At 29.8% G+C, this 27,882-nt stretch overlaps 1 protein-coding gene across 1 annotated transcript; it reads left to right on the plus strand.

Moving 5' to 3' along the window:
• LOC111630922 (V-type proton ATPase subunit d 1-like) lies at nucleotides 1-27,498 on the plus strand. The gene is made up of 8 exons (XM_023375082.1): nucleotides 1-173; nucleotides 8,355-8,526; nucleotides 10,348-10,526; nucleotides 16,905-16,984; nucleotides 20,091-20,168; nucleotides 23,918-24,094; nucleotides 24,803-24,880; nucleotides 26,602-27,498. The coding sequence occupies exons 1-8, from the start codon at nucleotides 53-55 to the stop codon at nucleotides 26,761-26,763; spliced, it is 1,047 nt and encodes a 348-aa protein (XP_023230850.1). The 5' UTR covers nucleotides 1-52; the 3' UTR covers nucleotides 26,764-27,498.
• The last annotated feature ends 384 nt before the right edge of the window (nucleotides 27,499-27,882 follow it).

Below are 27,882 nucleotides of genomic sequence, written 5' to 3' on the forward strand. Positions count from 1 at the left end.
TGCAAAATCAAAGATAGGCCGGCAGAAGGCGATCATATGATCGGGAGTCAAGATGTCGGAAGCATTATTCAACGTCGATAATGGTTATTTAGAAGGTTTGGTACGAGGATTTCGTTACGGAATCTTAAAACAGTCCGATTATATGAATCTGGTTCAATGCGAAACTTTGGAAGGTGAGCGATTTTCTTGGATAGGTACGGTCGATATCAGCGTATAAGCCCAGCGAGAAGGTGTAGCCCGTATTTAAATGGTGTTAAAACCTTCGTTTCGTAATTCTTGCTCCCTCTTTTATTACTCTTATTATTTCTTTAATGAAAATACGCCATCGAGTCGGTCCTTTCCAGCCGAGTGATTACGTTCTCGCGTAATTCTGTCGATTACTTTTTAAATATTTGAGAAATTTGATTTTGTTCGTACGAAGTAAGCGGATATCTCTCTGCCTATCTGACAGGCAAAAAAGTATATTCGTGACGAAAATGGCGATGTCGAAGATGCGTAAATTCTTTATACATTGTTTCTTTCAATTTAATTTACTGTAAAATATAAATTTTGATCGTTAATTACTAAATTTTGACTGTGAATTGAAAGGAGAAAGAACGTAGAGAACTTCTACTCTTAAGAACTGATATTAAACGTTAGATCAAAACGTTTTTAATATGTAAATTACAGTGTTTTTTCGATCCTAGTGTGCATCTTTTTGGATTTTTCTGGTCTCGAACTACCAGCGTGTTAGAATTGGGCACGGAGTAGACTCTGGTGTCTTCTTTTGCTCGCCCTCCATGTGTGTGATGTCTGCTTAAAAATTCCTGCGGAATGCACTCTCGCATTCCCAGTGCGTGCCGTTGGACGGCAGGAATGGCCATCTGTGGTGGCAGTTTGTGGAGGAGGAAAATGTCCTCCGTTGCTTGGACTGTTTCGCTTCAGTGTCCGTCCTGCAGTTTTACAAATAAAAATCTAGAAGCAATAGTGCTTGTTGGTGCACTTGGTGGTGTGGGTGTTGTTACAAGTTTTTTTGTTGCTACTTTGAATACTATGTCTACGAGACAATCCATTTGATGGTTAAATTTTTTCATTGAAATCCCGTGTTTAATGATTGTCTCCAAAAGTGTGTGTTTTAAATAAACAAAAACAAAAAGTGTGTTTTAAAATCGTACGTCCTGCCGTCGCTATTCTTCGATAGGTAGGGGATGCCACTGTCTTTTTCTTTTGTCTTCATTCCAGAATGTCTATGAATGGCAGTGCGTGCCCATGGTGATAGGCATGCAGAGAGACTGCTATTAATGGATGCCTGAAATGCTGCCTCATTTGTGTTTTGTGTCCTTTTTTCTTTGCTCTGCTTGGCAATTTGTGTGTGATATAATGCCAATATAGATGCTGTAAACCTCTCTCTTGCTACTTTGGTTTTGGTTTTGGAGTGATTTGGTGGTCTTTGAATTGTGGTTGGTTGAGTGACTGATGTTGGCAGACAAATTTCCCGTAAAGGTGTATTTAAACTGAGAGTTTTCTACTTGTCAAAGAACATGTATACAGATATTTTAGTGTAATATTGTGTCTCTGGTAAATTTCGTACTTGTGCATACCAAAATATAATCTTGTTGAAGTATTTATCATACTGCAATTTTGACTGCGAGTTTGTTATCCGCAAATCCTCTGTACCTGATGATAGAGTTGTAAATGAATAATGTAGACATGTGGATTGTAAAAATAAAAATTAAATTTTTTTCAAAAGATATGTTAATTGCATTTTGCTTCAAAAGATGTGTTTAAATATATTAACTTTTTGTGCCTGCATTTTTGATATAGGGTACACATTACAGTATTGAGATGACTCCCTTCCTTTGAAATTTAAAAAATTGAGTCTGCATTAGATTTTATGGCACATTAGAATTGGAAAAACAAGATTTTGATACTTTCCTAGTTACAGTTTTAACTTTGAAAATAGAACACTTTCCAAATAAAAATAATTGAGTTGGTAACTGAAAAGAAGTTAGAACTGCACAAGTACAGAGAGATTGTAGGTAATATCTTCATCTATTCATTGTAATTAATTAATAATACCTGGGCTATAACTCAAATTGAGACTGAAATTTCTTGAAATAGGAAATACTGCAGTGTGTCAATACGAAAGTAAAGCAGTTCTAGGAAAGATAAGCATGCATTATTTTCCCAAACATAAATAACTACAAATTAAAAATTAACAAAAAAGTTTCAAAGTACTTGCTAATAATGTATTATGCATTTTCTAGCTTCTGACTACATTCCAAGGTTACACTTTGAAGGTAAACTGAAGTTATTTTCTATGGTATTCTATGATTCTGAAGTATTCCCTTTTACATTTGATGTTTTACAAGAAAAGAGCTTGAACTATTGTTTATGTAGAACATTGCTCTAATATCGTACAAAAAACCAAATGCTTAACAAAGAGATTCTATTCACTTTTTTGAGTATTGGTTTCTTTTTCCTGCATTCTGAAACAGCTCATCCATGCTTATTAATGATTGATGTCTTTTGAGTAGAGAACCATGAACACATCACACTTGTTAAACAGAATTCAAGGTATGCTATAGTGGGTTGAAAAGTAATTAAAATTCAACATGGATTATGTGTGTGCAAGTGCTTACCTTTATTTACGGCAGTCTTTACATTTAATTGCATTGATTCAAAAACAAACATTGTTTTTAGGTATCATACATAGAATTTTTGAGAGTGGAAGAGTTGCAGGGTTTTAACAAAGATATGTATAATGTCTCCCATATGAACAGGGTTCTGCAATCTAAACATTGCTTAAGTATAAAAGTATGGGCCTATAATGGTGTAAAATTATTTTCTAACTAGCAGACCCTGCCACGCGTTGTTGTGGCTCAAAATGCATCTCTTATAAATGTACAACACTTTCCCTGTTAGGGGAATTTCGAAAAATCTCTTCTTACTGTACATTCTCTTGACATACCCTATTAAAATGCAAAAAACCTCATATAAAATAGTATAAATAGAAGCAGAGTTCTTCACGGTAAGTCTTAATCCTGTCCATCTCCACCCCAGTGGGGGGAATTATGACACGTATATTATATAAAAACACGTGTATTCGAATGCAACGTTTTGTCAACGTTTCAAAGGAATCAGTAGGAACAAATGAACATTACATTTTTATTTATATAGAGAGATAGATGATGATCTGCTTTATTTTATCCTCACAGAAATGCATAATGCCTCACAGAAAAGTAAACTTAGGTCGTCGTACTCTTGGAGTTAGTGCCATGTGTTGGACATAAAAGCCTTAATCCTAGATGATATCTTTTCATTTATATGAATGTTTAATGGAATAATATACAGCCTATGTCCACCCTGAAGGTCCATTCTAAATATTGGTGAAAGAATTTTTGAAATCGGATGAGTAGTTTCGGAGATTACCCTTACATGCAAACTTACAAACTTTACCTTTTTATAATAATAGTATAGATATGTTTCTTACAAGGTCAGGGGAGGGTATTTTATTTTTAATTTTGTCCTGGTGTTCATTTAAATCAGGGGTGTCCAACCTTTTTGTTTCTCTGGGCCGCATTGGAAGAAGTCAAGGAGTTTTGGGCCACAAGCAGTAGCGTAGCGTAAAGGGGCGGCCCGCTCCGAGCGGTACTTTTTAGGGGGGCGGCAAAATTTGACAATAAATAATAATAATATCTTGTAAGAATTTGAACCATTTTATTTCATATTTTCGTGCACCTACGACTCGGACCGATTGAAATGAGCATGGCAATAGTGTTGCCATCCATCCGGATAGTCCACGAATCGACTCGCCGTCCGAGGATATCGTGCGCAACCTGTTGACCTTTTTTTATTTTTGTTTTTTTGTTTTTTTCTTTGCTTGTACGATTTATTCGTATATATATACACCTTCAATATCCAATAGAGCTAGGTCACTTGCGTTACTCTTATCCAAGTCTCTCTAGTCGCTAACTGTAACTGATTTAGAACCAGCATGCACTGCAAATTATTCTTCGCATTGCAAAATGACATACGCATGCGTCAGGAACTTCTGTTCGAACAAACTTCACCCGCCGTCCGGGTCGGCGATTTTANATGCAGTATACATATATATTCCTGTGTGGACCCAGTCCTAGAACTTTTGGATCCTACTGCATATATATTGAAGATGTTTGACATATGTCACTTATTACTTATATATTAGAAATTTAGAACAACAGAAAACTTATTTGTTTGTATAAAAATTTAGAAAAATAAAATAAAATAAAATTAATAGAAATAATTTATATAATCTTTAACCAATAGCACTGATAACTTTAATAGATGCAATAAGCTGCAACTATTTTCAGTGAATTTATATTGATTTATGAAAATTAAAAATTAAAATAAACTGCCAGCAAAAAAAAAAACACACTTAGAACTATGAGAAAGGAAAAAGTTTTTAATAAAACTATCACTTTATCACAAGTAAATACAATTTCCTGTATTGAATTATAATTATGGAATGGATCAATGATTCTCAACTAGAGTGTGAAATTTCTCATAGACATGCCACAAAATTTCAAAAAATCATTTAAAACTACTTTTTTTCCTATTTTATTTTTTTTTTTATTTCCTACATTCTATATTTTTATATTTTTCACATAAAAAGTTGCATATCTTCAATGACATATTTCATTATATATATAAAAACATATTTTAATATGCTATCAAAACTAGTGTATGTGTCACTAGCTCAAAAATGTTAAGAATAATTAGTCTAGATCAGAGGTTCCAAACTTATTTTTATCACAGAACCCTTTTCATCTCAATAAAAAATGTTGGAACTTTGCAGATATCAATGAATTAAAGCATGCTAGGTAGCCACTTTCCACCAAAACCAAAAGTAAACCTACAATTAAATGCAATCAAAATTAATTATTAATTAAAATCAAATTAATTGAAAATTAAAACATTTTGTCGGTTTTGTTTACACGTTTATTGGGCCGCATTGGAACTTGCCTTGGGCCGCATGCGCCCCGCGGGCCGCGGGTTGGACACCCCTGATTTAAATGATTTAATAAATTTTTAGTTGCAGCACCTATGTAAAAGAACTTTGTTTCTGTTTGCACTTGCTGTTGGGACAATGTAAATTTCATAATTTTCCTAAAAGATTCTTATCATTGTATAGAATTCTGCAGCACCAACAGCTAAGGTTTGATGGTAAGTGTGACCCTATGTCTTTTGTAAGCACGAATCATTCCACTCTCAAAATCCCTGATAGGTTAATTGATAGTCATTGAGAAAGTAATTAAGACAGTCATTACTCTGCACACACAATCCATAAATTTGTTCTAAATACACTCAACACGTTGGGACCTGACTAATTTTTCCCAATTCATTTAAGCAGCTATCCTAAAAAAGCAAATTTTAATGGAACAGACAAGATAAAATGTGAGCAATAAAAACAAACTATTTATTGAAAAATATAATTTAAAATATTCAGGATGAATACATATATGTAAAGTTCAAAAATAACACATTAAAATATATTTTAAAAATTATAAAAAATATACAATATAGAATACATATACAAAAAATAAATTTTTTTGCAGTCTTCTTCAATTCCTTTCACAATCACTGGAACATAATCAACATTGAACTAAGCTATTGAATTTATTGGATATTTTGAATAGTAACAAGTGTCCTTGCCACTGAATTTATCATCCAAGTCGATTAACATATCCATGATTTTCTGAAGTTCATCTATATAATTATATCTTGACATGTTTATATGAGATTGAATAAAGCTGCTGAGAAAGTTGAGTCCTCAATAATCCAAAGTTCTTCTGTGTGATACAGTACTTTCTAGGCTTCTCTGGCAATTTCACAGTGATGGATGCTTGTTTGTTTACATGGCTAGCAACACTTAGAGCAATTATAGTGAGAGCTTCTTGATCCCACAGTCTTTGGCTTACTAGAGCATCATCTTTTTCCTTAAATTGATTTCTGTCGTGTTCTGACACTGCCGTGGTAGACCACAAATTTTCTCTCATTAGTAATATCTTTACATTAAATTCACACAACATGAAATTTGATGTACCTTTTAGTTTTGGGAAGGATTTAAATGGCTCAAGAACAGTTGATGCCATAAATTGTGAGGTTGTACAGTATGTCTAGCAGTTTGACCTGTCCAAAAACAAATGTTCAAAAGATTGCACAAAAAGTTCAGTCATATAGAACATGTCTAGGCCCATAATCCTGGCACATTATAATCAGTTGATGGCAAATCTTTTGTAATGATTGGATTGGATTGAATATTGGTATACAAGACACATGGTGACTCGGGCATTAATTCATGTTCAGTCCTGCTGTCATCCTTTATGATCTGCAAAAGGCCCAGATGATACTGGTCACTTACTGTTCAACTTCACCTTGCACATATTCCTCTGCATTGGCATCAAGGAGCTGTATTGTGGCAACCATATGTCCACACACACCATCATTAAAACAGACCTGTAGGAGTTATACAGAAAAGTTCTATTTCTGAATCAGTTAGCCTGAAGTTCTTAGAAATAGACTGAAAACATTTGTAACGGAACTCTCACTTATCTGCAACACCAGTTTAAGGTTTATATATATATATATATAGGCCTATATATATATGTTATGTTTTCAACTTATTAGAAGATTAAATTAATTTTGATATTTTCTGTTTAAGATAAAAGTTTATGTAAAATTATATATAATAAACAAAAATCCTTGATCATAAATAGTTTCCAGAAAAGGGAATCATGTTGGCTTTCTTCAGTTACTATTAACTTAAGTGCATATAGCAGTGCACGTATCAGGCATTTTTATGTCCGTACTAGGTAGCCCAACAGTTTAATTAATTCTCTTAAAATTAAAATTTTTAAAAAGCAGGCAAATTTCTAAAATAAAAATCAATGAAATTACTAAAAAAAATTATAATAAATTTAAATTTGATTGTCTTTTTTGTGAAACAACACTAAAATAATTTTTATAGTTGTGTCACAAAAGAAAAAAAAAGTTGCAATTAATTTTAAAAAATTGTAATTAAGGGTTCAAAAAATGCAGGCAAAATTAAATAAATACCGTATTTACTCACTTATGATCTCGCATATAGGACGAGGTGTGACTTTAAAGATCAAAATAAAGAAAATTAGATTTATTAATACAAATTAATTTTATTTTGTTTAATCACAAATAAAATGTCAAAGGCACGTAAATACAAACATTGTCCTGCAAAAATTATTCGCATTTAAACTTAAAGAAAATCGTGTAAAATCGGCAGCATAATTTGTTAATGTAAAGCTGGACAAGAACCTTTTTTGCCAATTCTTAACAGTCTAATCCACTCCATCGATTATATTTATGAGTCTCTCCAAATTCTGATTTCCAAATAATCATCTGTTTTCACATGGGAATGGATTAAAACTTATATCATGCTCTCATGTGGTTTTGGAATTTCAATCTTGAATTCAATTCAAAAGCTTTGCTTTTTTATTGCTATTCATCTTTTCTCCTGACAATACACCAGAACAATTGAAACAACCAAGATAAAATACTTTTGTTTTTAAATACCAGAGGGTTATCATCCAGTAAAAAATGCAAACATATGGTTCACAAAAATTATTGCAAAAAGGCAAAGAATCTTTTGCTCGCACATATAGGATGCTCTAGGTTTTTGAAGCAATGAAAAATGAATAAAAACCTCCTCTTATATGCAAATAAATATGGTAATTATTAAAAATAATTATGGAAATTTAAATTAATATTAAATAAACCAAAAATGAATTAAAACTATGGCCTTTATACTAAAACTGAAACCAAAATTAAAAATAAAATCAAAACTAATTAAAATCAAATTAATTGAAAATTAAAACATTTTTAAAAACCATTTAAAAGTTTTTTTTGAAATTTTCAAATTGTAAATCATATTAATTTTTAATTTTACATTATTTGTGTGTCACTGCAACTGAACATTTTGCTTTTAATATATATACAGATAAATATTGTTAAAAATAATATAAAAACTAAATCTGTATGTGTGTATTTTTATATGACCAAAAATTATTATAAAAAAATTAATCTTAAAAGAATAGTTGCTATGGGAACAAATGAATAGGCATCGCTTCAACTCCAAGTCTGACTTGAGTCAAAAGTGAAGTCTTTTCGTGTCTTCTATCCCTTTGCAAAAGCCTTCCCTCCTTTGTTAAGTGTTTGTTGATATATGACTCTTGTCTTTCAATTCTTTTTATATAAAGAAATGTAAATGCATTTTTAAGTGATTTTTGAGAGAATTTCAAAATTTTTATTTATATATAATGTATTATTTTAAAATTCTTGCTTATAATTATTATATATTTTAGATTTGAAACTTCATCTGCAAAGCACTGATTATGGGAATTTCTTAGCAAACGAAGCGAGTCCTTTAGCAGTCTCGGTAATTGATGAAAAATTACGTGAGAAACTCGTATTGGAATTTAATCATATAAGGAATCATGCCGTTAAGCCTTTATCGACTTTTCTAGATTATATAACGTAAGTATTTTTAAATGTCACAAATTCTGATTGGATGAGATATTATGAATAATTTAACTTAATTGAGGTTTCATTTGTTAATATTTACTTTTGGTAAATGGTAAAAAAATTTTTTGGAAAAAAAGATGGTATTAATATGGGTACAGTAATAGGGTTTTAGATTGGCAGAAATAGCTATGATTAAGATAGATTAGAAGACAAAAGAAATTAAAGGTGTGAAATTATTAACAAGATATGTGGATACATGTTCTTGGTTTTTGATAAAAAAAAATAAAGTAGAGGAATCTTTTATACTTAATGAAGTAAATAAAATTAATGTAGATATTAAGTTTGAGATTAAAAAAGAACTAAATAGTAAAATTGATTATTTACAGACAGGTAGATGACAGTCTGAATTTATAAATCTATAATTTTTTCAAATTGCATTCCAATAATTTTTCTATAAACACGGTATTTATGAGAACATACTTCCCACGTAGTTTATAAAATCTGTTGCAAAAATATAAACACTTTATTATCACATAAAGACAATTATTCTCTCATTTTTACAAGATTTTTTTTTTTTATTTAAACAAGTTTTATATAAAATCTTTTGTGTTAATGTTAGCAACTTTGATCAGAAGTGAGGCCACCACAACTTGTTTAGCACATATCATTTCTCAAATATTAATAGTAGAACAGTATTAATTAGTTGTCTTTGACCATTATTGAGGTCAACAACTACTTTTGATCAAATTACTTTGACCCCCTTCTGCAACAGTCCCTTCTTTCTATTGGACCAGTGGTATGGTGGCATTCAAATAAGAAAATTACATAATATAAGGTTACTGATGAGTACAAAATATGTTTTAAGGGGTTTTTGAAGGTGCTGAGTTTAGATCTGTGGTCCGTTTTTTGCAAGTTTCATTCGTGACCAGATTACCCTTTGATATTTGACAGTGAATATACAGTTTCTTTAAAATGTATTAGATTGGTCACTTGATGTGATAAACCCTTACATATGATAAGTTTGTAGTTGTATAAATCAAATACTATAATATAATATAATAGAAGGGTTAAAAGTATGAAATAATCTAATAATCTGTCTTTGTTGTTGTTTATTTTTTGCCCAGGCAATGCCAGGCTCATCTGCTAATTATGATTAAATTTGCTAATTCCTAGAATGGTGTAGACTCTATGTAGAGTATATGGTATTCTTTATATGCATATTTATAAAATTACAGTAAAACCTTGATTTAATTGACTAATTTGGATGAGGGGGTGTCTATTAAAGCCAAGAATCCATTATATAATAAAGTAGGCTTTCCAAATGCATGTGTTAAAAAATTGACAAATTAGTTAGTTTATCTGTTTTTATAGATATTTTTGTGAAATTAAAGTTTAGTATGTATGAGAAGTTTTCTGTATTCTGTATTTCTGTAGTTCTGAGACTAATAAGCAAGTATATGATATAAATTGAAATAAACAAGCAAACATTTTTTGAAAAATACACTCTTGGATGTGGAAAAAATACTGATAATTTAATTAATATAAAACATTTTAAAATTAACAGGATGTTAAATTTAGTAAATGTTACATAATTTAAGAATTGTGAATCTGATTTTTTCATGTAATAGTTTGAATAAATTTGTAGTTAGATTTATGAAATGTCTGAATCTCTATATTTTACTTTGTCAGTTGCTCTAATTTAGAAGAAATATCTTAATTTACAAAATATTGGATTAATGATATCTGGAGTTTTTATATTTGTTAAACACAAAGAATTTATTATTTTTTTATGTTGTATGTTTTTATTGAAATTTTACATTATTAATTCTTTAGGTACAGTTACATGATTGATAATATCATTTTACTTATCACGGGAACATTGCATCAACGTCCCATCACCGAACTTATTCCAAAATGTCATCCATTGGGTAGCTTTGAACAAATGGCTGCAGCACATATTCCTTCTACTCAAGCAGAACTTTATAATGCTATTTTAGTTGATACACCTCTAGGTAAGAGAAAATTTAAGTAAAAATATTTTAGTAATGTTACATTTAACAAAGTAAAAACTGCTTATTCTAGAAATGTAATTTTAATACTAAGCATTTTTGAACTTTTTTTTATAATTTATCTACATAACAAATTTAAGATGAATTTGAAGAAGAAAATGTTAATGTTACAACAATAAAACTTAAAACTATTTATTGGACTTTTACTTATACATTGGAGTTTAATTTGTGTTTCCATAGATTTTCCAAGATGTTTTTAGTATATATTATGGGTTTTCCTAAGAGAATGAGGATAGGATGATAAAATGAATATTATTAAAATACCTTTTAAGACATAAAAAACTTCATCACTCAAGTACTTTTGGTTTAGCCAACTTAACCATTGTCAGGATCAAATACTTAACCCAAGGTACAGTACAGGCATACCTCGACTTACGTCGTTTCAAGTTACGTCGTTCCCGATTATACGTCGTTTGTCAAGAAAGTATATGGAAAAATAAAAATCAAGTTTAAATCATTTTATTCGACTTTACGTCTGTCCGCTACAAATATTGAAGACGTAATATCACTAGAAAAACGTTTAAAGCACATAAAATCATATTAAAATATATACATTTACAAGTACATGATGTATTTACAGTACATGCATTCGTAAATTTAAATTACTTTTTTCTGTACTATATTAAAAACTAAAATTTATTTGTTTGTAAGCTTAAAATAGATNCTCCCATTTTCGAAAATTCCAGAATTTATTCTAAATGTAATATCGCCGTCTTCCTCCGCGACCCTTTCACTTTTAAAAATCCGCATATAAAATAGTACGACATTTGATTGCTATTAACTCTGATTAACTCTTTTAGTGAATACTACAAATTTAATATAGAGTTTGTATACTTTTAACATAACTATTAACTAAATTTTATTAAAATTTATTAGATGCCACTCCGACAGTTCCCTTGTTAGTGGCAAGTAGATTCTGAGACAAGTAAATTCGACTTACGTCATTTTCCTGGAACCAATTACCGACGTAAGGCAAGGTATACCTGTACTTGAGATTGCCTTTCTTCCCTCAGTGGATAAGTTGAAAGCACTAAACTCTTGTTTCAATTTTTTGAACTTTTTATTGGAGTTTCTTATTTTTTGGAATATTTTTGTTTTTTGTGTTTTACTATCTCCACTTTTACTAATATTGTCATAATTTACTTGAACATTTTGTGATAGAGCTGCTAGACTAATGCAATGAGAATCTGTCTTGTGCACACCAAAATGAAAGGTTTCTATCCTTCTTGTATTGAGTTTTGCTTCTGTAAATATTTGCTAAAATGTTTAATTTTTTATATACTACTAAACATTTGCAGTTCAAGCATAAGTTTTATTGAACAAATTCTTAAGCAGTTGTGGAATGACATGAAAAATTTAAGAATTTTTCCAGAATTGCAGCAAAAATTGAATTCATTCACGTATTGTCATTCTTTGCTAAAATGAAGATCATAATAGTGAGCACTGTTTTGTGAAATTATGCCCTTCATTTTACATTTTAACAGTTTTCCTATACAATGAAATATTCTCAATGTTTGCATTTAATGCCTTGTTTCCTGATATAATCTCTATTTATTCTCTTTATCTCTCTATCTCTTTTCTTTCTTTAACTATTTAACTTAAGCATTACATGCTCTGGATGTGACTTGGTACCAGATGCATACATGGGACCATATGCCATGGTGCACACAAGGTAATCCGGAGGTGAAATGTTGTCCCGTTAAATTAATGGCATAACAGGTCCTTCTTCTTTATTCAGTTTTTGCATTTGAAATATCCAATTTAATTTTTTCGGAAATTTTTTAACAGATTTTATGCTAGTATTTCTTGGAAAATTTTAACTTTCCTATTTACTTCATATAGTAAACCTGGGTCTTGTTCGTGTATATCATTTTCCAGCTTAATTAATTTTCTGAGTTAAGAATACATAACCTTTCTTGATGTTCAAATTGGCTTTCTCAAACATACTGGTGATTAAGCTGGAAAATGATATACAGTTGACCCCCCCCATAACACGGTAGATATGTTCCAGTTTTTATGAAATCCATTTTCTACGAGTCCTTATTAAATACATGAGCCAATCACAGCCTGGCACGTATGCAGTTTACAGACTACGGCTGTTTGAAAGGTTTTCTTCCATAAAATTAATCAATTCTAGACTAATTCGACTCAACATTTCCAAAATACATATAATTTTTTGGGAATAATCCATATAAACTACGCTATAAACAAAAAATTGTAGGATTACTTACTGAGTGTGCATCGTTCAATGACGCCATTGCTTAAGCTTGTTTTCGTTGTGGAGAGGTGCATCGAATGGCGCTCGCGTGCTTCCTGATAAATTATTTTTCTGTAAAAACTTTGCTGAACTTTGGAGACATCATTAATATAAATATAATTTTTATGGCCGTTAAATAATAAATGGTTTTTAATAGGTCCGCTGCTCATTTAAACTCAATGGTTTGTGCAATATCTGCTATTGGTCTAGATTCGACCAATCCTGTCGCAACACGAGTTGGCGATGATGTTTTACTGAATTATAGGAGTCTCTTTTAGCATGTTTATACGAATACAGTCACAATTTTTTTGCCATTATATAGGAATTCGAACTATATGAACCCCTTTTATAGGGGGGTCTACTGTATATGAACAAGATCAAGGTTTACTATGTGAAGTGAATAGGAAAGTTATATGAAACCTGTCAAAAAATTTCTGAAGAAATTAAATTGGATTTTACAAAAGCAAAACTTGAATAAAGAAGAAGCACCTGTTACGTCATTAATTTGCTAGGACAACATTTCAGCTTTGGATTATCTTATACACACCATGGCATATGGTTTAATGTATGCTCCTGGTTCTAACTATTCAACTATTTTTTGAAACTATTGACAGATGTTACTCATGTTTATATTCTATCTCAATTTCAAAATGTTGTGAATTCTATGATATTGCATCCCGACTTCACTGTTTTTTGTGACTCTCTCTTCTGATCATTTGATACTACCATTTTCAACTTCTCTTTCGTCTGATTGTCATGTTAATTAACTCATTTATGCCTACTGTCCTGTATACAGGATTTCAACATGATATCAATATTTACTTTGTTTATTCTTTTTACCTATTGAAAGAGTTGAGACCTGTGTAGAATTCAAGTTTAGAGTTGCTTGAATATACACAGTATATTATTTAATTAAAGTTTGTTTTACGGAGTAGCTGTTTCTATTTTCAACTTAAGTGTTTTTGGAAATATAGCAAATAAAATCCATAAGTAGAGAATTCATATGTTGTTATTTTGCATTTATAAAACAACTGTTATTTTTTATTATATAAAAAATAATGTTGTTTTATTATATTATTAAATGGAATGTTGTTTTATTATATAAAACAACATTCTAGTTAGCTGGAATGTTTATATAATAAAAAATAGTTTGGAATTCAATATTATTACATTTAATTAAGTAATTTGAAATAATTGCAATCTTAACTTACTTCTCCTGTGTCTTAGGCAAACTACTACTTGTCTGACTGGAAATTATTATAAATTATATCAACATTTAATTCTTCACTGCATGCATTCTATCAACAAATGTGTTTACTGGCATGGCATTTCACAGATACCACTGATTTTACTAAAATTGTATAAAAATGAATATTGAATCAAAAACTATGATTATATCTTTAATTTCTACCTTTTGTCTACATCTAACAATATGAAATAGTTGTGGAATGACAAAAGTGAATCTTTTTTTTTGTAATTTGATTATTAAATGGAAAAAATAAACATACCAAATTTCAACTTGCTACAAATTATCTCAATTTACATGAATTGACATTTGGTTTGTATTAAATTTCACAAGAAGGTATTATCTTTTATGACCAGAGTAGTAGAGCATTGTTCATTCTCTTCCAGGAAAGTAATAGACCTGACTGCATCCTTCACTGTGCAGGTCAAAAAATTGCTAATTGTCTTATTATTCTGTAAACAAAAACTCCTTTCTTGGTTAGAAGTGGGTAAAATGACGAAGTAATTGTTTTATTGTACTCGAGAATGCTTTCTTTAACATTTGATAACTAGTGTTGCTAGGAGTGAATTCTTCAGGAGATTTTTGCTAAGGTTGTCTTTAAAATTGTAGCAAAACAAGTAATGCAAAAAAATGCTTTTGACATAACAAAAATTGTAGATTTTATTTTGATATCAGCCAGTACAAAATTAGAAATGTCATAAGTTACTGATGGTCATACTAACTTGTAAGATAAACTCTCACAAAAATAACCTTGAAGAAACAGAAAAAAAATTTTATAACTATAACATTTTTGGATGTTTTTAACGTTCTCCTTCCAATAGAATATGTAATGGAATGCCACAACAGTAGTTTGGAAAAAATATTCTAGAATACAAATTCAAATTTAACATCTGAATGTTAACATATTGTAAAACAAATGTATAAGTTTGAAAATATTCTAAAATACAAAGAGACATCAAAATTAAATAAATACAAAATATCTTTAAATAATGAACCCATCTGTTGAATCAAATGATGTAAATAGTATAATCCATAGCTATTGTGAGACTTTGCATTATTTATGTAGAGGGTGTACAAAAAAGACCTCCAAGCTGTTGACAGACAGTTAATATTCTTATAATTGATAGAATGTCTCATACATGTTGCTTTATAAATATGTAAAGCTTCTGTATAGAGAATATGTCAGTGATTCCCTATTTTTTTGACAATTTGGCTTGGTCCCATTTAACGCTCATAGAATCTTGATTAGTGATGGCATATGCTGCTAAGGCTTCCTAACATCATCCTTATGCTCTTTTAATCATTGTTGGATGGATATCAGAGTGGACCCAATGTAGTAAAAGATCATGCGCAAGTCTGCTGTCTGTTACAGGTATGTTGCAAACACCTGGTACCAGTGCCATGTCTGGGGGATCCTTGTCATTTCTTAATAACCCATAAAATGTAGTTTCTTCTGAAGGTGATACTGTGACTAATGGCATTGCCTATCTCCTTAACCTATTTGATGTTGAAATTCTTCTCTGTTGCCTGTGGCGCCATGTTGAATTTTCGTCGATGTTAAGCCTAACAATTTTGTTTAAAATAATAATTGTGTTTACTATGTCATTAAAAATTATTTTCTTATGTTGCACAAAGAAAATAAATATATTGAAAAATATAAAAACAAAAAAAAATTATATTTTAAAAGTTTGTTTTAATGTAAAAATTGTGATGCATCAAAAATGTTCCAATGCAGACACAAAAATATTTGGGATCATCCACGCAGGTCAATGAGGTCAACACGAAAATTTTCAGGAACAACGCAGGACAGGTTAAAGATGTTCCATAGGAGAGTGGCATAGTCTACAATAAAATGTTCAGTTCCTGAAGAATTCCTGGGATGTCCTGTTGGAATGAATCAATGATGGTTTTAATGGTCCTATGTTTGTAACCAAATCACCTACCAATGGAAATGATGTAATCCAATTCCTTGTTTCTATCCCAAGTATTTGTACAGTGCATATGTGCTCTCCTGATCAGCACCCAGAATGCTGCTAATCTATAGTTGAGAGGGTCATGGGAACTCCAAGGAATGAACAGAGGATTGTAAGATGATTTCCTGTAAATGTTAATGAATATGCTGCCACTCCTGAGTGTTATTGTAATCAAGAAAATGCACTTTCCTCTCACTATCCTGCTCCAATTCTAGCCTGAGATCGTATGGGTTGTTATCGATGTCATCTATAAAATTCTGGATGATGGGATGCTTTTTCTAAATGAAGAGAACATTGTCTATATATCTAGCATACAATCAAATGCTGGAAACATAAATGGGCAGGGCGAAAGTCCCCAGGGACCTAAAGACCATTTCACAAAGTTTTTTTAGTTTTTTTAAAAATTATTTGGTATTTTGCAACTTTTGTTAATCAAAGAAATACAAAATAAAATATCCAAAAAATCTGGACTGGGGTATTTAGATCTTGTCTAGGTAATGTTGCGATGAGTTTGAAATTATGCTGATTTATTTTATACATATTTGAGCGTATATTTGTTCTAAACAATTCATGATAAAATACATTTAGAAATTATTTACTGAAAAGAACAAAAAGTTGAATCATTTTCATTAAAAATTTCTTATTAAAGATACTTCAAAATTTAAAATTTGATTTAAGAATATTTTGTTTTAATTTTTATTCAAAGTTTGATCTGATGCTGGGATTGGAGGAATTTTTAAAAGTAAACAGGTTTTTATGAACTGGCTTAAATAATTTATTGCATTTCTAGAGTGAGATGAATGATTACAATTTTATATATTAATTTTAAAAACTTTAATTTGTAGCTCCATTTTTTAGTGACTGTATCACAGAAGAGGATTTGGATGAAGTGAATATTGAAGTTATTAGAAATACACTATACAAGGTAAACAGTAAATTACTTCATTGATATTCTTGTTTCTCTTGTTTTTGTTTTGTTTAAATATTATTTTAATATGGGGATGATGAACAGTATTTGATTATATTTATTTTTAAAAAGCCTCATTATTTTTAAAGTTTTCTTTTAATTTTTCACAATAAATTAATAAAAAAAGAAAGAAACATTACAGCAGCTATGTGAAATGGTTTCTATAAGAAGTGAGAAGAAAATACCATGTGAATTATTGAGAGTATTTACATTATCATAGGAAATTACAAGCTGATAACATTTAGAATTATTGTTATGAAATAGTTAATTTTTTTTTGTATACATATGAATATCAGGATTATTGTTGGTATCATCAATTTTCAGCATGCATCTGAATAGTGGAACATTTGTCATTTTGCAATGTATTTTACTGTTCTAAGACTATTTGCTTACCATTACAAATATGTGGTGGTACTCTAAGTGCCAACAATACAGTCCGTATTAAAATAACATTTCAATAAAAGAATTTAAACACTAAAGACAAAACTTAACAATCACAAATAAAGGATGACACATGTTTGATCATCATGATAAACTTTATTTATGAAACTTTATGAAACATAACTTTGATATGCCTCTTTCTACAATACATCTTGATTTTTTCATCACGACATCTCTCATCTTTCCCTATGATCCTGTACTCTATTCAAAGACCAATTACTGGGCAGTAGATTCTCATCCTTTAAGAAGATCATTAAATTATCATTTTTTCATTATATATATTAATATAAATATATAAAATTTTAACATTATTGATTTTATAATTTTATATTATTTAATATCAATTATTTGTTCTTCTCTTATGTAAAATAATTTTAATGTTTAACTACATTTTATAAATCTCATTTTAGTTTTTTTATATTGTTATATATGTTAATTTTAATTTTTCTTGGTTGTTTTATCGTACATTGTGGGTAGTTATTGTTAGGAGTTGGAAATCAACAGTCATGAGACTTTTCCAATTTCCTGTAAAATAAAAAAAATTTGGTGTTACATTGTCTTTATCAAATTGCCACTTATGTCGGACTTGTAAGTTGTTTAAATAATCTAATTTTCACTTATGCCATATAACTTGAACAAATTTAGTTAACACTTGCCATTTAGACAAATAATCATTGGGTTTATAAGTGAAATCTGGTTTAGGTAGGCTGCTCAGAGGTCTTCCAATGAGAAAGTGACGAGTTAGTACTTCAATATCACTAGGATTGGAAGACGGATAACAGCAGTCTGCTGTTTAAAACACCTCTTTGTATGGTGATAGTTATAAACTGTTCTATAGTTAGTTGCAAATTGCCACAGTTCTTTTTATGATGTCTAAAAGACTTTATTTCCACTTCCTAGAGACTTCTGAAACTTGTGATCCGAGTGGTATGAATTTCCAGGTGACTTCCTCACTAGTAAGATAATTAGTTATACTGTCAGGGGGAGTTCTGATATAGCTATGTAGGCATTTTTAACTCTGCACTGGCACCTATAAAATTTGTGACATTATATGGTTCAAATTGAAGCACTTTTACTCTTCAACTGAAAAATCTTTCCAAGCCATATTTCCATGTAAATAGTTAACTAAAGTCAGAAGGAAGATTTGCTTGCAATAAATTTGAAATCTTAATCATGCATGTTACAATTGTGTTCAACAGTGTTTTATTTTTCACTGAAGGTATTTTATACGCTGTTGTGAAGATATCAAGACTTAACATGCTGTTACTCAGGACATCAAAATGTCACTTCTATAGTTAGAATGTATCTTTATTTTTGGTATGCATTTCAGTCCATAAGACCATCTTCAGACATAAACAAATAAATATGTATCTGGTTTTAATCATCTATTACATCTATTATATTTTTAATAAGCATAAATCAGCTTATTAAAAGCTGATACCTATTTATTCATGTATGGCTGAAGAGGGTCTTGTGGACTGAAGTGCATACCAGAAGTAAGGTACATTTTAAGTATAGAAATGACATTTTGATGTCTTGAGTAACAGTGTGTTTAGTCTCAATATTTTCACTATATAATATATGAGATATATTTTAGTGAAAATTAATTGAGACAAGAAGTTTTAATATATTGTATTTCATTTTTTTTTTAATTTTTTAAAGTTCTGAAAAATTCTATAGTTTAAAAGTTTAAGAGCATATGTGTAAGTTTTTTAGTTATATATTCTGTTTGTTTTTGATTTACAGATGACCCTAGATAGGTCAAAAATAGCAATTCTGATAAATTCAGAATTGGTTTCTTTAAACATGCAACATTTCATTTAATTATTCACTGCCAAACAATTGCAGGATTAATTGTTTTACTTTTTACTTCTAGTATTAATAATTAAATACTGAATAATTTGGTACTAGGCATTAGGCACCATCTCTTATTAAATTTAATAATTATAATTAAATCAATATTTATTAAATAATTTTAAATATTCTGTAAGAAAAGAATCTGCCTGGAGCAGGATTCGAATCAACAGCTGCCATTTATTATGCATATATGTTGCCAGTTATGCTATCCAGACTACCATTTGATCTCCACCTCCAGACATATTTACTTTAGATACAACCATCCTCTGTTACTTACGGTGCCAACTGGAGATGACTTCAATGTCCATGGCCTATAATTATCTACTATGGCAATCAGTTGGCTGTTGCTTTATCCCAGCATGGTTTATATATACATTTATAAACATATCAAATCCTGATAATAATAATAAGCCAAACAATTACAAATTTATATATGTATATTTACACCATGCGATTGCTGGCTGAGTGCCATAGTATTCAAACAAAATATGTCTGGAGGTGAGAATCATATGGTAGACCAGTTAGCAAAACTAACAATGCATCCACACAGTAAGTGGTAGTTGTGGGTTCAAGTCCTATCCAGGACAATTTTTTCATTCCAGAACCTTATAAATTAATTACTAAATATTAATAAACATATGATGTTTAATACGTACCTCTAGGACAAATTACTTACTATTTAATTATTAATAGTAGCAGTAATATAACTCATTTAATCTGGTGATTGATTGATTTGTAGCTTAAAATAAATTTGTTTTATTTACAGTCATATCTGGAATCATTTTACAAATTTTGTCAAGAATTAGGAGGAACTACTGCAGAAGTTATGTGTGAAATTTTAGCGGTATGTATTATATATAATGGTGAATTTATTTTAAAAATTTGCTTATATTTTATTCTGGCTTTGAACTTTATCCGAAGCTCAAAGCCAGGATGAGATATCAATAAATTGTTGTCAATAATTTTGAATTGTTTGCGTCATGTGTTTTTAATATTGCCTTGATTTTTAAGTAATCATATTAACTTGAGTACTCACCATAAATAACTAACTAATCCACTTTTAATTTTCTAAATAATAATAATAATAATAATATAATGCTGTACAGGAAACTATACAACATATCATGGCAGCTGTAAAAGCCTGGCACAGACTAGTTATACAGCATAATCAGGTAGCTAAAATAATTCACCAGTATGTAGAAAAGAAATATTTACTAACCACCACAGAAATACCATATTATATGTATATTCTACAAACTATTCTTGAGAACACAGCACACTATATTTTGACAGAGCAGTTATAAGAGATAAAATGATCCCTCACAATAGACTGGATATTATCTTCATTGACAAAGTGCATAAAACTACCTACATTATTGACATTGCTATATCAAATACACATAATCTACAAAATAACTGTATAGAAAAAATAAATATACTGAACTTTGTCAAGAAGTAAAGTTCTTCTGGAAAATGAATAAAGTCCATACCATCACAACAGTTCTGTCTGCCACAGGAGTTATCACACATTTGTGGCATAAAAGCCTGAAGACAATAGACATTCACTGAAATTTATATATATATAACCTTACAAAAAGTTACCATTCTAGCAATGTGTTATATTGTCAGAAAATTTCTCCAAAATGTTTAGGGTTTCGTATTGGTCTTACAGGCTTGGCTCCTGAGCCTGCCTGTGAGATTGATACCAGACAAAAACTGAGAATGATAGAGTAAAAGACAATAATAATAACAACAACAGTAGTTTCAATGAACAATAGAGCAGGAACCCAGCAGGAACATAATTTTCCAGTAGGGCCACTGATTCCAATAAGGTCTTTGAAGAGAAATGATGCAAAGAATGAGTCATAAGCAACATCTGATCTAGGGTGACTGGACAAATAGGATCTGTTCTTTATGTTGGGTAGCTGATCTATAAATACTTGGCTTTAGGTATATAAGCATACTCATTTCTGTGGAGAAAACAAAACTGATTAACAATGATCACATTTGTAAGTTAGACAGAGTCTCTCACATTTGAAAAATCTGCTAAATTACCCTTGGCCATCAATGATAAATGCAGCACTTGCCTAAGTATGCATCACAAACACATCTATCATCTTACTCACACAATGGACAACACATACCAGCCCAGTCAATATGCTTCAGCAGCAATCCACTTACTGACCACAAAGGCTGGAAAATCACACACAATTCTAGACCCTTTAAAATTTCAGATGGAAGTCAAACAATATCAAAAGATAAATTATTTGCATTTGGTAATAGAAAGAGAAATGGATAAATTTGTAATTAAAAAATATGCCAAACATTGTCAAATACCAATAACATTATATTATAAATTAGCAATACCAATATACATAAAATTTTTAAAATGGTGATCCAAAAAATTTATAATAGAACGAAGGTCAATGATAGAAATGCAGAGATAGATGATGTGCTTAAAAAATATTTATTAACTAATTATTCAAAGAAACTTATAGAAAAATGGGCAATAAATAGACAAAAAATGAATAATAATAAAAACAAAACTGATTATATAAATTAACTTTTTGTATTTATTAAAACAATATATGAGAAAATAAAAAAAACATACGGAGACCAAGACCAATATTCTTTTAGTGCCAGAGCATCAAAATACTATGAAAAAATGTGTTAATAATACAAGTAATAGCAGGGTCCATACAGACCTGGAAAGTCAGGGAAAATCATAGAAAGTCATGAAATAAGATTTTTAGCAGAAAAGGTCAGGGAATCTGCAAAACTGCAGAATTCGTCTGTCACACTCACTCCTTTTTTATCTGAACATGTCTTTAAATTTACATGATTTACTTTCAAAATTAATCTTACACATTTAATTAATGGTCAAACTATAATTGAAAATTATTTTGCAAGCTGTGATTTTTAATTTTTTAAATTATTAAATACCTGTATTTTTGGAAGCTCTAGAGTGGGCCTATTACACAGCTCCAATTTTTCAATAAACAATGTTTTCCAGATGAATAAACAGTTGCAGTTCTCACATTTTACAAGGATGGAAGATTCATTCCATAGAGATGTAAAGTAATGATTGAGAATCCTTCTAGATCTTCTGTGGAAATTTTATTTTTACAAATGTCATCTTGATGTTCCAATATTCATCTTGGCAATTTACTACTTGTGGCCCAATTATATATTACTTCATCATTGCTTTGGTGTTGTAAGGGAATTACATATATACCTGATTTTTCTAACGTTGTTAGTTAATTTGTTCCTGTCATTACATAGTATTCTGCATTAAGGTAGCTGTGGTTTTATAAGAAGGTTAAATCCCAATTTTTGAAATTGGTGATTTGTAAGGATACAGACCCAAGCTACAGGATGGAAGGGCTTCTATAAATGTGATTTGTTTTGATTATTTCTAATTTTGATGGTAGGAAAAGGAATCTTTGCATTTGAGTGTGAATGCACTTGAAATAAGTGTATCATGCCCTATGCATTGCCGTATTAATAAATTGTAACTCTTTTTGTACCAAATGTTGCAATGATGGTAATATGTAGGCTGTATGAATAAGTGCAGCTATGACATTATTTATGTAGTAATGCAATTGGAATGAAGTGGCCAGTATAGTTCATACTTAGCCTTAGTATGCCAGAAACATTTTTCTACTATGTTCTAATTCTCTTTTCTTTCTCATAATTACAGTAGAGTCCCTCTAGTCCGAACTAATTTGGACTGAGCCTTGTTCAGATTAGCAGATTTTTAGATTAGCCAAATAATTAAAATAATGCAGAAGCAAACAGTAAAACAGGTCAAGTTTATATAGATCCAATACCATCAATGACTTTTGTTTCTGTTTTTATGTGTAAGTATAGTATAGATCTGCTGTTTTAATAAGCTATGTCAAACAATGATTTATTAATTTTATACAGTATTAATACAGTACTACAACAAAATTCAATTTTTTTTGTTGTGGAATTCTAAATCTTTTTGTACCATTAATACCATTTAAATTCAACTGGAAAATACAAAAAAAAATGTATATTTTGCGAATTAAAAGAATTTTTTCTTGATTGACTGAAACACATTCGGACCAGCAGGACTCTACTGTATCACAATTTCGTTACTAACATTGAATATGGAAGTTTTACTATTTCCAAATTACTTACATCTAAATATGTTATAAATTTGTCAATTTTTATTGTTTTTGAAAAAACAGAATAGATCAAAGTTTGACTACTATTTTGGTAACATGTTGATACATTCTTCTTGTCCTTAATTACTTATATTATACTTTTGTTGACTTTGGATGTTCTTGTGAACTAGGACTTGTTATATTGAGGGAAGAGAAACACACAGTTTCAAATTAAAACGTATTTAATGTAATGTAGTCCTGTTATATTAAATACGTTTTAATTTGAAACTGTGTGTTTCTCTTTCCTCAGTGTAACAAGTCCTAGTTCACAAGAACATTTGTAGTCAACAAAAGTATAATATAATAAGTTGGTAACATTTTTGATTAAAGTGAACTTATCAATGTATTTAAATAATTATATGATTTGTTTTCGATATTTATGATTGAATCTGTGTATTTTTAGTTTGAAGCGGACAGAAGAGCATTTGTGATTACTATAAATTCTTTTGGTACAGAATTGACTAAGGAAGACAGAGCTAAATTATATCCTCACTGTGGAAAATTATATCCCGATGGATTGGCAGAATTAGCAAAAGCTGATGATTATGATCAAGTAAAAGCTGTTGCCGATTATTATGCAGTAAGCAGTTTGTTTTAATATGTAGACCGGTGGTTCTTGGTTTTACTTTCTTGACTGTTATGTATATATAACAAGGGAGAGTAATGGAATCATGTCAAATTTGACCCTTTGAGTTTTTTGCAAATCTTTGGGTTTCGAGACCACTGAATTCAAAAAATTCAAAAAAAAAATTCCATGGATATGTATGTATGTGTGTGTGTGTTGATGTCTATTTTGCTTAATATCACTGGACAGGGTGAAGATAAGAAATGAAATTGGGTATGGTAACTTGTATATAAGGTGCATTGATTAACTATACACAGTAATAAGCTGAGTTTTGGAAGAAATAAAAATGAAACATGATAGAATGTGATATTTTATTTATTACATTGTTTCACATTTGTAACATTATTATTTTCAACTTAAATGCTGTGATAGCAATTGAAAAAGAGGCATATTCCATTATTTTGAAATCTAGTTATAAGTGCAATAGTCCTTCATTAAATATATATTAAATATTAAATCTTAATTTTAAAAAATATTTAATTTGTTTGTAGTTCTAAACAATGCAGATTAAAGTTAGATTTTAAATCTTGGCAGTTTAGCTTATTGTTTTAATAAGAACATTTTATGAGTTTTACATAAGTTCTATTGAATTGCAATGTAAAACAAATTACAATTTTATTATTTATTTAATGATAAGAAGACACTTATAATTTTTTTAAATAGTTTTACAAACAACTGTTTGAAGGAGCAGGAAATAATCCAGGAGAAAAGACGTTAGAAGATAAATTTTTTGAACATGAGGTAAGTGTTGTTTAAAAAGTTTATCTAAAAATTCATCTAATTGACTAATTAATTGGGATATGTCTTGTGAAGTTTTATCTGATGTCTGTGGGAAGTGGAGTGTTTTGTTAAAAATGCCAGAAGTTAGTTAAATATTAAATTATTATTTACAGCTGGCTTCTTGTTTATTATCAAAATGTTGACATTTAAACAATAAACAAAAATGAAAAGTGATTTTTGAAATGTTTTCAATTTTACCATAGGAAACTTATGTTTTAGAATAGAATTTGAATGCTTAATTTAAACCAATCAGTTTTATAACAATTGTTTTTAAAAATGAAAGGATATTATTGATGACTAGAAAATTTTATTTAGTAACTAAAAAACTGCTAAAAACATTTTTCATTACAATTCAGTTTTTCCTCCCATAAAAAAAGTGATAAAGCACAATTGATGCAATGGAAATGTTTCATAATTGTTGTACAAAGAGCTGTGTCAGTAATATTGATTTATAACCAATTTTTTTAATGGAAAGTTTTTATCTGTTTTTGTATTTTGTTAAAAAAATTGTTGAAAATATCTATTTAATTTGCTCTAGTTGCTAGATGGAATATTGTAAAAGATGCTGCTTGAATGCTTGCTTAAGCTTAATACAAATAAGAATCATATTAAATTTTGTATAGAGACTGGGTTTTACAAATTTGAGCTATGTTTTACTGAGTTGAACAGTGTGATAAATGTGTTTGGTGGAAGATAGATAAGCTCTTAAAGATACAGTTTAATAAGTATTAAAATAAGTGTTCAAAGCAATTTATTATGTAAATGTCAATTGGCCTGACATGAATTTAATTTATATTTAAATTATGTATTTAGTCCACATCAAGAGAAACTGTCCTCATTTATATCAAATGCCTTAGTCAAGAAACTTTTTGAATTAAAACTTTAATGAGGAACAATGAAAATAAATAGTGCTCTCTTTCAACTTTTTGTATGTAAAATAACATAAAAACTTAATAGTGTAAATATATGGCCAGTTGTAAACATTTTGTCTTTGTATGCCAGACAAGTGTTAAGTAATATACATCAAATGGCAAAAATTTATTTATAATATAAGCATGTTTATTTATGAAGACATTTCAGCTGTTTAAACACAAATTTAATGGGTAATAATTGACAAAAGATTTTTATACTGTAATTATACAGTAGAGCCTCGAAAACTTGGCCTAATGTGGACCGAAGGGTGGCTGAGTTTGTGAAAATGCCGGGTTATCGGGAATGGGGTTAAAAAAACTAAGTATGAGTGTTTCCTTAGAAAATACTGTACTGTATTTGTATGTACTGTTTACTTGAGAATACAACAGAGAATAAACTGCCCAAATACCCTTAAACAAAGGAAAAGTACGACCTTTATGAAGGCATAGAGCCTTTACTACATGAAAATGAAAATTAATGAATACACTGTGTACAGTAATTTACCTGATAAGACAGACCCCAGAAAAATACTTTATGAGGCATAAAGCTGTCTATAATGAAAATTAATTAACTAAGGATTTTTTTGCCCTGCCAGGGTGTGGCCGAGTTATCCGGAGTGCCGGGTTATCAAGTGCCGAGTTTTCGAGGCTCTACTGTATTTGAAATACTTTATCAGTTTTACGAACTGCTGTTAATTAATTTCTAAGCTCTCAAGTATTACTTATTTATGAAATAAAAACACTTGTATAATTTATTTCCGTTTTGTTCAGGTGCAGCTAAATGTCAACGCCTTTTTACGTCAGTTTCATTTTGGAGTGTTCTTTGCCTATCTGAAGTTAAAGGAACAAGAATGCAGGAACATAGTGTGGATAGCGGAATGTGTCGCTCAACGTCACCACGCCAAAATTGATAGTTACATAGCAATTCCCTGATCAAATAAGTCTAATTTGAGTTGTGAGGAATAAAGCAAGTATTTTAATCTTTCACATTCCTTAACTGTAGAAAATTATCTTAATTTCTCATTCCTTATTGCATATTGTACAGAGAATTAAATCTACATAAAATGCCTGTATAAAATACATGTGTATGGAAAAGTATTTGATTCTGTATTAACCTGAAATAATTGGTGTAAAATTGTGATTGTTGAATGTCGAAAATAATTGTAAACTATTTTACAAAAAGAAGTTCGTTTTGATTATTTATTAAATTACTATTGTGTTGTAAATGAAACAGAATGATTTTCGTGTGTTCAAAAGAATTTTCTGTTGGAGTTGGGTTGCAACTCCTAGAAATTTTTTCCAATGTTTTCCATTACTTTTCAATCAGAATTAACTAGAACTATTTATATGGGACCGAAAGTTTGTTAACAATATAGAGAAATATTGCTTTTGAAATTAGATTATCAACATTTACATACAGAATAAACTTGTATTATTCGGAATATTGCATTATACAGTATCAATGCTTAGTTTTATTTATGTTATATTACGCCGATGTATTATATGGGAATTGCTTTAGAGTAAGTAGACTTGAAGTTGTAAGATGAGATTGATTTCTTTTTCTTGACAAATTTTGTGAACAAGAAAAAATGTAAGAGACAGTGTTAAATTCAAATGTAATCTAGAATGTAAATCAATAAAATAAAAGGTGTAATGATTTTGTTTGATGAAGGTTGTAAATGCCTGAGCTTAAGACTATTATTTAACTTCGTGAAGGAACGAATGTCGGTGAATGACTGAACCTTTGTGGTAAAAGACTCGGATAATCAGTTGGAAAATGTTTCCTTTATATCATACTTTAAATGCGCTGGCTGCTATACTACTTTAATGCGGTCGTGTAGTGGCTTACAAAAACATCAAATTTGTGTTAGTAAAGTGAATATACCAAAAAGGATATTTAATTAAAATATATATACAGTATTATAATCATCTTTTCAGCTGTAAAAATCTTAATTTAATTTTAAGTAGCAAACAGATTGTACAGTATACTTTAAATGGAACATAAAAACTGACAAAACATAATAGTTGATTGATTATTAATTCATCCAAAAC

The sequence above is a fragment of the Centruroides sculpturatus genome, unplaced genomic scaffold (assembly GCF_000671375.1).
Source record: "Centruroides sculpturatus isolate CEXI.00-Female unplaced genomic scaffold, Cexi_2.0 scaffold653, whole genome shotgun sequence".
NCBI lineage: Eukaryota > Metazoa > Arthropoda > Arachnida > Scorpiones > Buthidae > Centruroides > Centruroides sculpturatus.

Coding starts and splice junctions, on each gene's coding strand:
- LOC111630922 (XM_023375082.1), top strand. CDS start 53: ATGTCGGAAGCATTATTCAACGTCGATAATGGTTATTTAGAAGGTTTG. Junction 174..8,354: donor TCAATGCGAAACTTTGGAAG/GTGAGCGATTTT, acceptor TATATATTTTAG/ATTTGAAACTTCATCTGCAA. Junction 24,095..24,802: donor CTGTTGCCGATTATTATGCA/GTAAGCAGTTTG, acceptor TTTTTTAAATAG/TTTTACAAACAACTGTTTGA.